Below are 12,351 nucleotides of genomic sequence, written 5' to 3' on the forward strand. Positions count from 1 at the left end.
CTCAAGGAGTCGGTAGGGATGACACAGAGGGGCGTGCGCGCTTCACGCTGCCTGGTCCCAACAACCCTGTGAACGTGGCAGTCCGCACAGCCTGGTTGTGTGGGTGGTCATGTCTGCTGCTGTGGGGGACAGGGAACAAATCACCAGATCTGCTCTATGGAACTGCACGGATTTATCCTCCAGTCCCTTTTACGCTGAGGGAAATGGTTGTAGGAGCACTGCAAAGGTGTGGCAGCACAACCAGGGCTGATAAAAGAGAAGTCCTCCTTCACCTGCAAAGCAGGGAGACCACAGCTCTTCCAGGATGCTTAAGAGCCAAAGGATGAACGAGTATAATTTCTTTCCTTAAAGGGAGAATAGCTATTTTCTGCCTTCTGATTTTGAGCAAGACAATGAAAACTGGCTATGGGGAGATGACTCCTTTTTTTCCTACTTGCATATGCTGTTTTCCACTGTAATTTAAAGAGGGCAGAAGGCTCTTATGCCCAGCAAAGAGCCTGGGATTAGGTGATATTTAATGGAACTGCCTCCTTCTGAGGACAAACACTGATTAAAAAAATAGAAGACAGGGTACACAAAAGCAGTAGAGCCTATACACTCATCTGGTGGCAATGGATGAAATCAACAATCACAGCTAAAAACCTGAGTTTGTTACAGTTAAATAGTCATAGTGACTTTTGTTGGCATTTCAGACCTATTTGCAGAAAACAAAGTTACACTATGAATCTGATTGCCTTGTGATTGCATTGTGTAATCTGTGATTGGGTATAAATTGAATGAAGCTGCCTCTGTTCCTCAGGATGACATGACGTCATATAGGCAAAAATTACAAAATGTCTATATTCTTAACTTGTTTCTCTAGCAACTTGGGGTGTATTTTCTCAAATCTGAGTAGCTTTTATTTTCTGCAAAACAACAGTTCAATATTGACACCAGAAAGACAGGTTTGAGAAATAAACTGAATTAAGAAATCTTTTCACAATATTGGAAGAATGTAATACCTGGTCATGGTGAGAAGAAAAATACTCCAGGTGGTGGGAGAATTCATAACGGACTGTGCAACAGATTAGGGGCTTTTGCACAACTTCCTGCTTAAACAAAATAAATCCAAAGTTTTGTGAGCACATGCCAAAGAAAAGAGCCATTATGGAGAATTCTTCCCGTCTTTCCAGTGTTTCTGCAAAGCTCTGCTTTGCAAGAGCTGTTTTGGGGTACAAATTCAAATGGATATCATTACAGATGTCATATAAAGAAGTACAGCTGAGGATGACTAGGAGGAACAGAAGGAATTTTCTGCCTGTACGAGATTTACAATACAACTCCTTAAGAAAGGATCCACGGAAGGACACAATGCAGAAGAAACTAAACCATCATGCAACTTTTATCAGACCATGTGTGCTGCTATTTACCTACCCTGCCTCACTGCTGCATTTGCTTCCTTCTATATCTGAAGCACTTTCTTTTAATATTTAGGTCATAAAATAACCTCATCTGTCACAGCTTTTACTTCATCTTTAGCAGAAAGCTAGAAGCTAAATGTCACACCTAAAATACTCATTTCTTCTTGGAAACAATAATTTCAGACTCGGGAGCTTGTTCTGTGTCGGCGGCTCGGTGCTTTGTCTGAGGCCGTGCTGAGCGAGATCAGGCAGGCACTGAGTCGGGGGGACCTCGTACCTCCTAGCGATGGGGCTTCAGGAAAGATGGTAACAGGCAGCCAGCTCTGCATCCTGGTGCATCCTGGCAGCTGAGCAGCCCCTAGAGCCTGCTGCAAGCTTGTCAGTTTAGAGCAGCTCTGAGCCGCACTCCAATCTTCGCCAATAGCCACAACACTTGGTCTAAGACTGGAGGCAAACAGCCCCAGAGGACAAAAACCTGCCATTCCCACCACCCCTTCAAAGTATGCTGAACACTGTAACAGTGCACCACAGAATTTAGCTCTGGGAAGCCTGACTCGGACTTTAATCCCGGAGACAAACACACCACTTTACCTGCACTTTGCTTTTTCAGACCAAATCCTAGAAAACAGATCTTTGTTGTCTCGGACCCAAGTAGGGTTGTGCTGCAGCACAGTTGCAGGCTGTCTCTCCCTTTGCTTGTCTGTGGCAGCCAGTGCCCTGTGGGGCTGCTGGCTCTTTCCCATCGAGAGCTGCAGTCCCCCGGCACTCTCCTCTCTGCTGCCATGCTGGGGATTCAACTGCGGCCAAGCAGATTTTTCCACTTGCACCCAAAGCCCAGACCTGTAGTCCCGGCTGACTGGCTCCCACAGAAAACAGAAGGTCCAAAAGGTTACAAGGGCATGTTCAAGGGATTACAGGATCTGCAGTTTGCTTTGCTTATGGTACATCAGGAGGTCCCCCAGGAAACTTCAGTTTGGTAACAGGAGATGGTAAAGGTTGTTGTGTGATGGGGACAACATTAGCAATATGCTGATGTATACTGCACTCCTCAGTGCAGCAGATTTTAATAGCAACTAAGCATATTCTGAATAAACCTGATACCTAGTACTGGGACAAACAACTGACCACCAGATTCTCATTTCTCCAGCTGTTTTCTTATCCTCACCAACCCTATTAGAAGAAAGAGAGATTTAAAGGAATAACAAAAGCTGAATGAATGTTTTTTCTTGAAGGGAGACATGCACTGCTTGCTCATTGCTCACAGCTTTTTTCAGCTAGCTAACAGTGCAAGGAACCAAAAAGCAGTTTACTGCTGAGATGCCAGAGTACTGCAGCATGAGAACTGCACAGCATCACCTAAGCTCCTTTGCCACAGTGGCAGACTCTTCCTGAAAGTGCTCATGCATGAAATAATAACTTCCATCTCCTCCTTTCACTGTTGTTTAAACAGTGACCGTCACTTGCAATTCCCCTTTCCCTTCCAAAAATGGTGTTTATGTGTCCTACACCAAGCCAGAGATTTCTAGAACGGAGTTTTCGCTTTCTCCAGCCTTTAGCCATTTACATTTGGTAACACCTTGGTCTCAGCCTTTGTTTACTCTAAATCACATACTCACTCCATTATTTATTTTGGACAGACAGGAAAGATGGCTTCAACTGGGAGACAAATCCTTTCCTGCAAAAACCTCCAGGTGAGGGCTGTACTGGTCTCCCATCTCCACACCAAGCCACATTTCAGCCTGTGACACAGCTGACAGATGAGATGTGGTGACATCACGCTGCCCTGCCAGCTGGTTTTGCTCGTGAGGCCAGGAAGCAAAACCTAAAATCCCTTCACTTATCCTAGGCTAAACCCTTTGCTCCAGGGCCTCAGAGTGCTGCAGCTGCAAAGATTTCTTCAAGCTGTGTTTGGCTGCTGGTCCTCCTACCTATGCCATTGGCACAGGAAGGCAGACACTGGGAACCAGAGTCCCCCAGTAGGCTCAGTTTAGCTGTCCTGGGATGGCCAAGTCCTGCACCGGGCTCTGTGAGATGGCTTTTCTCCATATAGCGCTTGGCACAACTTTCAGCAGTGGCAGCAAAGCAGACTCTGAAGGCAGAGGCACTGTACTTAAGAGATGCACATTCAGGACAGAAAGGGAAGCTTGATTTTATTCTGAAGTCCATGCAAAGGATGCAGACAGCTACAAGAAGAAGTGAGGAAAACCTCTAGCCCCTTTGCTTTGTTGAGAAGTCCTTTCTTTAATTCAAAAGCGAGCAGGTATTACCAGGATTATGTCGGTTTAATCAGGTAACAAAAAAGTCTGCAGCCTTCCTGTGAAGCAAACAGATCCCATCCCAGCAGGGAGGGGTTAGAAACTGCTGATTCATTTGCAAAATGGTCCAATCCCAGAAACCCTTTAAGCCCATGTTACATAATGTGCTACCTCAATCAAAGCTATGGGCAAAGGGTATGAGCCACGAGGACCCAGCTGATGGCCACTGGTGTCCTACATGCTTCTTGCATCGTTGGTGGCACAGCTTTGCTCCCAGGGAAACTCCACGGCGAGAGCAACAGCAACATGCACCAGGAACCTTAATCTTGCCAAGCTCCTATTCCCAGCTCATGGGAAAACAGCCTGACTCCCACAGGAGCTGGATCAGAGTTGCAGTCACTATTTTTAATATTAAGGATGTGTACAGCTACTTCCTGCTTAGCATATACACCACAAAACTGTTCTTGGTTTTGTTGCTGAGCAGTGACACGAGGTGTTTAATACAGGACATCACTCATTGTAAGGACTTAACTATTCTTTGTTACTTGATGTAGTCAATCAATGGCTAACTAGACAAAACTAGCTAGATATATGGATATCCTCCTGTACTGTGAATGATTTCACACATAGAGAGACATGTTTCACTCACAGGGGTAAGACCTTTGCTATGTCGTATTGCCTTTTTGTTGTTGTTGCTATTATTTGACACCCTAATCTGTATTGCCAACTCTTATAATTTTTTACTGTCATTTTCACCAGGTTTGTTTTTAGTCTGAGCCCTGGAGCCAGAAATACTGATTTTTATTTATTTATTTATTTATTTATTTATTTAAAATCTCAGCTTTCATTAAAAAAGTCTGACTTCAAGGTTCAGGAGGAAAGACTGAGAAGGCTCAAAAATAAAGTGAAGAATGAACTCATTACCTATTACTGCTTAAAATCTCATTACTGTTTGGGGTCCAAGACTGAAAAACTAGAAATCAGGATGAAGACAATGATTTTAAACATAGGCTCCACTTTCATTAGAAGCTGGTTTACTCTTTCAGTAATTTTTACAGGTAACTTGTGCCAAGGAAAACTAAGAGGAGAAAAAGCCTTTAATGGATAGCTATAAATTTCCCCACTTCTTCTATGACCTTAGTAATCTCTGGCATTTTGTATCTTGCAGAGTGCTTTTTTTTATTCACTTCAAGAGATGGTCTCAGTCAAAATGTAAAAGGGTTATGAGAGGGAAAAGACCTGCACAGCTCCCAGCTTAATTCCTGAAAGAAAACACTCTGAGTTTTGCAGACATGGGCAGCATTAAACTATTAAGAGCGTGTTTTCATCAGAAGAAAGTGCAGAAAGAGAAGGCAAATGAGGTCCCGAATGGGGCTGTCCCCTGCTGTCAGTCTGAGGCCGTGGGTCCATTGCAAAAGTTCAAAGGGGGCTGCTGGGCAGCAGCCTTCTGACCAAACCAGCACGGGATGAAGACCATGCACACAGCTGATGAAGGAAGCCAACAGATCCTAGTGGCTCAGGATAAAAATAAGAAGTTGCAGCTGGAGAGCGTGCAGTGAGGACTGCTATGGGTAGCTGGGCTATTTTTCTCGCACTCCTACAATCAGGTTTCCTGAAGAGACACTAAGATACTAATTATGCAGGCTGTGTATTTTTGCAACGGTGAATTATATTTTCTCCAAACAATGTTCATGCAAATAAACTCTAAAAATTGTTCAAACTACAAGTCATCAACCGAGGGACAACTATTAGTGCTCAAAGTGGCAGATGTGCGTGCATTTACATTTCCATCTGCCTTCTTGGTAGCTACAGAAAAGTGCTAGATTTGATTTTTCTTCTCTAATATGAAGTGGAGAAGCTTTTCTAATCAATACCGTCTTAATTCAGAACATTGCCCTGGTAATTCTGCCTGAATCTGTCCCGCCAAAGAAGCCTACTCCAGTTTTTGGGCTGACTACTGCTGGAAGGAAGGATGCCTAAGCAGCAAACCCCCTTCTGTGCAGCCTGGTGCGTGGCTCTAAGATCAGTTTTTCATGACGAGGAAAAAAAGATGAAATCTTCTCTCCTGTGGCTGATCTTTCATCAGTTCCACCACTGTTGGCCTTCTCCATGTGCCCTAGACCTCTCCATGAACACCCCTCCATTCTTACAGTGCTTCTCAGGGGGTTGAAGACACAGCACAGGCTCTTGTTAAGGGCTCCTCCAGCACAAGTGTGAGAAACAGTACCTTCCTCACTGCAGGGAAATCTCAGTATCTGCAAGTTCACAGCCCACCACATTAATTAACGACTCAGCTCCTCATTTTCCCTTCGACAGGAGAGAGGAGGACTTCCTGCTGTAAACCCCAACTTAAAGACAAGGTCCAACCCTAGCTTTTGGGAAGCCGAAGGGAGCCCTGGCAGCTCTCCCCAAGCTGTGCACCACTGCCTGGGGTACTGGTGGCCCGGCCTCAGTGGCCATCACACATGAAGGTCTCCAACCTCTGACGCCTGCCCTGCCACTTGCTGCCCTTTCCTGGAGGCTCGACTAGAGGGGTTACATCCCCCATCACACACATCTAGCCTTGTGTTGAGCAAATCTGTCCCCTGCACACTGCGTTAGATGGGACATGAGGTCTGACCTTCCAAGCCAGGAAAGGTGGTGCAGCATAGGGTGCTGGGTGTCCCTAGCATGGGCTGTCCAGCTGGCAGCAGCCTGGGATGCAGGGTTGTAGGGGAGCGTTGTACCACGGTGGGAGGGAGAGTGGAGGGACCCCATCCTGGTAGGAGTGGCTGGCACTGCTGAAGCAGGGCAGGAGGGTAGCGGAGATCAGCTGGTAGTCCTTGCAGGCACGGCCAACTTCAGGGCTTCTGCTCCAGCCTCTGGCTGGTGCTGCGTAAGAGATCAAACTCACCTGCAAGAACTACGCCAAGGAGCTGCTGCTGCTGACACTGGGAACTTAAGGGGGTTTCTACACATGCTTCTGTGAGGTCCTTGCAGCATACTGTTTATCTTCCCTCTTCCCTGTCTGTGCCCATATCTTACCTGCGTATCTTAATTCTCATCTGTTTTCGCATAAGATACATTTTAGCCCTGCAGCATTGTGCTGCTATGACAACAGGCTTGCACTTCTGCTGCTTTCACACCCTTGTTTTTCTTGTATTAGGACTCTTCCCCTCATCTTACAGCCCTGCTCTAAAGACGTGACTTCATCCTTTATTTTTTTTTAGCAGGATTCACTATTTGTTCTGTTGACTGTTTCCCAAGATGTGTTTTTAGTGTCAGAGCTACCTAGAAAAAGTGGAGACCTACTATATCCATTTCTAGATCCACAGTTGACTGCCTGTGTCCAGGCATTCAGAAGTACTCGAAGTTTTAAAATAAAGGGTACCTTGCATTAGCCAGGATCATGACAGACCCAGCTTTTGGCTGTGCTGAACAACCAGAACCTACTTCCATCAGCTTTGAAAATAATGGCTTAAGCGTGCTATGTTTGTACAGAATATGTGGAAATACCACAGATATGGGAACATAAATACGGTTATTTCCTCCACAAGTTTCCCCACACATAGAAAATAAGTGAAGAAATCTGGGAAGACCATAGACAGTGCGTGCAGGAACACACGTTAATAGGAACATAATACAATTAAGGAGCAGAGACAGAAAAATAAAACCCCACCAAGTATGAGGTCTACAAAATTTTGAAGTTAAACTATCTTGTTCTGCAGCAATCAGAAGTTATGCAGCTCTTAAATAAACGTATCCTTAAACAGAAAGACCTATTTTTACTATTTGCTTGCAGTTTCAAATAGATATTTATACAGTTATCTAAACCTATTGATGGCCAGTTTATATGACAGGGGCAATGTATAAGGACTGTCTGAAAACATGTAGTTAGGAGAGGCTTCTTTAAAAAAGTAAACCCTCACCTACAGATTTTCATAGAGGCAAACTGCAAATGCAGTCCCCTTGGCCTGAGCAAGGCATGTTACATTTCATTCTCTCTTAATCTTTGCATTTTGTCACCTTAAGTAGAGCTTTTGCTAAAAAAAAAAATAAATTAGTACTGTGTTATTGTTATAAACACAACTTATGTGGAAGAAAGGATATCCCTCTGCAAAAACATAAACCTTTCATTTGGAAAAAAAAAAAAAAGATGGCCTTTTGTAGTATAACGCAGTTAACTCACTGTAAGTACAGAGGAATGAACAGGCTCAGAAGGGCGATTGTCTCCAATTCTGGCTAAATTAGAATATATTTTCTAGTGTTCAAAAATCTGGCTAGGTCTGTGTTTCCAGCAAGTCTGTATGCATTCAATCTAGCAAGTTTCTAGCCGCAAGTGGAAATACCACCATGAAATGGTAGGGGGCTGCTCTAACACTATTTTTAGGCGGGATGCTAGCCTTAAACTATTTGTACAGACTTTACATAATCATCTGAAGTTATGCATGATGGTCCACACTAAATATCCTAATTATCTTTGTTTCTCCAAACACTTCTTGGAAACACAGGGGTAAAGCCACACTTCAGTTAGGTGTTTTTACTCCCTCCCTCCCTTTCTCATGAAATCTTGAGGAAGAAAGGTCCTGCAGACTGACAGCAAAGGATGCCAGTGCCCTGTCCTCAGCCATAGGGTAGGTACAGCAGCGAGTGGAACTTCATTATTGCCCTCCCAGAGTATCTCAGCCCAAGGATGCATCTCTTGCACATTCGAGACTCTACCAAGGCTTTTTGTTGGATCATCTATTAAAGGCCAGGGATTCAGGATATGTCTACGTTTCTCCCTTTCTTCAGCAAACAACTATACTAGCTGGAAATGCAACTTTGGGATGGCAGGCCTAGAACGGTTTAAGCATTTATGGGGAGTCATGAGAACTACAAATGGAGAATTATACAAAAATAAAAAAGAAAAGAGTACTTGGCATTATCTTCAAGTCAAAACTATTATATAAGGCAGCCACACGCCTCCCCACTAATAAGCAGGGAGACCTTGTGTGGAGCAGCTTGTACTTTCAGCAAGACCTGCCACTGTCATGTGAACAGCCAGTGTTGTGCTGGCAGATGCACGCTGTCAGCGGGGAGTCCTACGGCAGCTCCTGCTCTGGGAGTGCCGCTCGAGATCTGTGCCAGAGACAGTCCTGAGGCTGAGCCCTTTTTGAAGTCTCTCCCCAGCCAACAGCGTATCATGCAGTAGGGGTGACGGTGAGTTTCTCGGGCTGTTAATGTGCCCACTAGGAATTGCACTAAGCCAACCAGAGTACTTTAGGGGTGCCAGTAAAGCAGTTATTTCATTATCTAATTAATTGATTAGGACATAAGAGTGATTAACTTCTGGCAGTAGCAGCTATGTTTCAATTTCAACTGCTCAGTCCCTAAAAACTTTGCGTCCCTTTACTAAGGGGACAGTGGTGGAACCTGACTTCTTCCTCTGCTGAAACCAGAGAAAATCATCTTCTTTCCTTGCCATGTGACCAGAGCAGCTGTAGCAGTTGCAGGCTCATGCCCTTCCCTCCTTGGCTGATGAGGTCTGATACAGCAGGTAAGAAAACATTAGTGCTGCAAGAGCAGCTGGTGACTGCCTGGGGCAATAATCCTCCTGGGCCTCCCATCCTCCTGCTAATGGGTAGAGATGCATCAACAACCCTGCAGGAAGGTCCAACGACCAACCTGATGCCTCTTTCTAAAGCAAAACCTTTCCCTCAGGGAGGTCATCCTTCTCCAGAAATGGAGAGGTAAGCAAACGCTGCCATACAGGTTCTCTGCCCTGAGCGTGCCTACACTTTTCAGGATTGCAGGACTACCCTTTTCAGGATTGCAGGTGGGATTAATCCATGGTTTGACCCAGGACACTTATTTACAAGCACAGCATTTTGTGTTGGTTCGCTCTGGACTGGGGCTGGGAAGGTAATTTCAGATGCCTTTGCTCTCTTCTCCCTTCCATGCAACTGGCTATATACAGGAAAACCTTGATGGCCACCCTTCCCTTTCCCCTTCCTCTGGTGAGCCCGGTTGACAGAAAATGATGCATCCCTACATCGCCATGGATATAAGAATATTGGGAGCTGGGAGCCCTCCTTCCTGTTCTGCTGCACTTTCACCCACAGGGCCATCCACAAGGTTGCATAGGCAGCTGCCTGAACCTGGCTCCACCCACAAACAGAGGAATAATTAGGACAAAGGACATAATTTATTCTGCATAAGACATACTGGAATTAATTAAGCAAGTAGAGCTGGAAACAATGCATCAAATGTGCATGACAATGTCAGATTAACTGTGAGTAAATAGTTAAATGGCAACAGCGTTCATTATCTCAGTAAATGAAAAAGAATAATTTTGTTGGCGAATTCTGTCTATTAAAAATGAGGCAGTGTTAAATGCTGACAGAACTTTCTAAGTTATAGCTCTTTTGCTGATGTGATAAATCTTATGCAGAAGTTTGCTTGTGGAAAGATTCTGAGTACCATTTATTTGTGTGTCACTATGCTATTGATAAAACTACAGATCTCTAGAGAAAGCAGTACAGAGAAAAAAAAAATCCATTATCGTTATTGTCCTATGACTGAGTAAATGTGCACATACTGGATGTGAATGCAATTCCTGGTACAAGAAAATGAAGGATTGAAAATCATCTCTCTGGAGTTTTCTCGTTTGCCAGTAACATTCCTATTACTGTACTAAGTGAGTCGATGCTCATTAAATCTGTTTGCTGATTACCGTTGGGTAATATGCCAACACCAAAAAAAAGAAAAACACAAAATACCGTGTGGCTCTGTACTATAGTTCTGTATGTGGCTACAGTGGAAATAAAACATAAATGAATCCACTATAAACAGTTATCTCCTTGTTTAGGGAAGAGTGAGGTCTCCCCGAAGCCTCTTATGATAGGTATCTGCATTTATTTTCTCATTTTAGAAGAAACACTCCCTGAAGCTATTAGAAAAAATTAACATTTGCTTCTGTATGGGCTGACAGTTTGACATTCAGGGGGGAAAAAAAAAAAAAAGGCAATGCTGAATCTCCAGGGTTTCCACAAGGCAACAGTGAAAACGTGCAAGATAGAGCTAGCCACACCTCTTGCTATTTGTAAATGTTCCTTTCCTTTTCCTTTGGTGAACTTGACCCTCCTAACACACATTTTTTTTTTCCTCCCTGTGTTTCTTTCCAAGATTGTTTGAAACTACAGGGGTGTAAACTGGAGTCCCACCTCCAACAAATGCAGGTTTCTGACATGTTATGACATATAATACGGTGAGATGTCCTGTCAGATTGTGACTCGCACGCTCCGTGCCGCTCAAGTGACAGAGAAAGACGCTGCCCGCTCTAACTTGAACCGGCAGCACAAGCTGCACGGTGCCTGCAGCCCCCAGCCGAGCTGCATTTTTTTTTTCCTTCACCTATGAAACCAGCATTTTCTATGATGGTGGGTTGGAAGCGAGGGGGGGGGCAAAAAAAAATACTCCCCGCTAAAAATAACTAGATGAGTTATGTCATTTGCCTTCGTAAGCCGCGAGAAGGAAGGTTTGTGCCACCCCTCTCCAGGCAGGGGTGCAGTCCCAGGCGCAGCAGGAGCCCCCAAAGCATCCTCGGCAGCTCGGTACCCAACTGCTTTTGAAGTTTGAGTTTACCGAAGCCCAACTCGCCTCCACTCGGGAGCGCGGCTGCGAGGAGAGCGCAGAGCTACCAAAAAAGGGTTTAAGCCAGCAGCCCGTCCTCGTCGCTCACTCAAAGCAAAGAAAAAACAACAGAGGGAAGAAAGAAAAAAAAAAAAAAGACTAAAACAATGAGAAAAGAGGGTGTGCGGGGGGAGGCGGCGGCGCCCGCGGCGGGCAGGCATCCCAACTGTTGCGGGGAGGGGACCGGGAGCTGCGGCGGGTCCGGGCCGGTGGGCAGGTGCGGGGACCGGTGTCTCGGGGCGGGACGCGGTTCCCCCCCAACCCCCGCACCCCGCAACCCCCTCCCAGGGAGCCGCCGCGCGCGGTTACCTTGAGGATGAGATCGGTGTGGTGCTGGTCCAGCATGTTGGCCTTGCGGAAGGAGGTGATGATCACCCTGCCGTACCGCCCCGGCGTCTGCAGGTCGGAGTAGAGCCGGTGCTTGGAGCGGTTCACCGGGAAGAGGCTGTCCACCAGGTTCCTCTCGATCTTGGCCAGGCTGTGCGTGGGAGCCAGGAGGTGCTCCACGCTCTCCTCCACCTGGTAGCGGCTGAAGCTGGCGCCCAGCAGGATGGAGATGAGCACGGGCGCCGAGGCGAAGAACACCGGGTGGCTGGCGACGAAGTGGCCGAGCCGGGAGAAGGACGTCCCCAGCCCCCTGTGCAAGACCTGCCGCAACATCCTAGTGCGGAGGGCGCGCAGGAGAGCGAGCGCCGCGCCGGGGCCCCCGCAGCTCCCCCACGGCCCCCGCAAGACCATGGGGCAGCCCCGCCGGGCGCGGCTGCGGCTGCGGAGCCCGGGGGTGCGTGTGCGAGCCCGCCCGCCCCCGGCCGTGCGCCGGGCGGCTCGGGCGCCCGTCCCCCTCCTCCTCCTCCTCTTCCTCCTCCTCCCGCAACGCCGCCGTGCCCGAGAGGAGTTTTCCCCAGCTCCCCGTCGCCTCGCTCGCCCAACCCGCCGCGGGGGGCAGCCCCGCGGCCGCGGGGAAGGGCAGGGGCCGCTCCCCGCCGCGGAGCCGCGCGCAGACTGCTGACTAATCCCCCGCTCGCCGCGGCGGGCGAGGCGAG

General features: G+C 46.9%; 1 protein-coding gene across 1 annotated transcript in view; it reads right to left on the bottom strand.

Annotated features, from left to right (window-relative positions):
* PTCHD1 (patched domain containing 1) overlaps positions 1-12,090 on the bottom strand; it is a 36,852-nt gene extending 24,762 nt beyond the window's left edge. Inside the window, exon 1 of the mRNA XM_069873830.1 lies at positions 11,618-12,090. Within this exon, the coding sequence (XP_069729931.1) occupies positions 11,618-12,046 (429 nt within the window). The 5' untranslated portion in view covers positions 12,047-12,090. The remainder of the gene's footprint in view (positions 1-11,617) is intronic.
* Positions 12,091-12,351: the final 261 nt, after the last annotated feature.

Source organism: Phaenicophaeus curvirostris, chromosome 1, assembly GCF_032191515.1.
Source record: "Phaenicophaeus curvirostris isolate KB17595 chromosome 1, BPBGC_Pcur_1.0, whole genome shotgun sequence".
Classification (NCBI taxonomy): domain Eukaryota; kingdom Metazoa; phylum Chordata; class Aves; order Cuculiformes; family Cuculidae; genus Phaenicophaeus; species Phaenicophaeus curvirostris.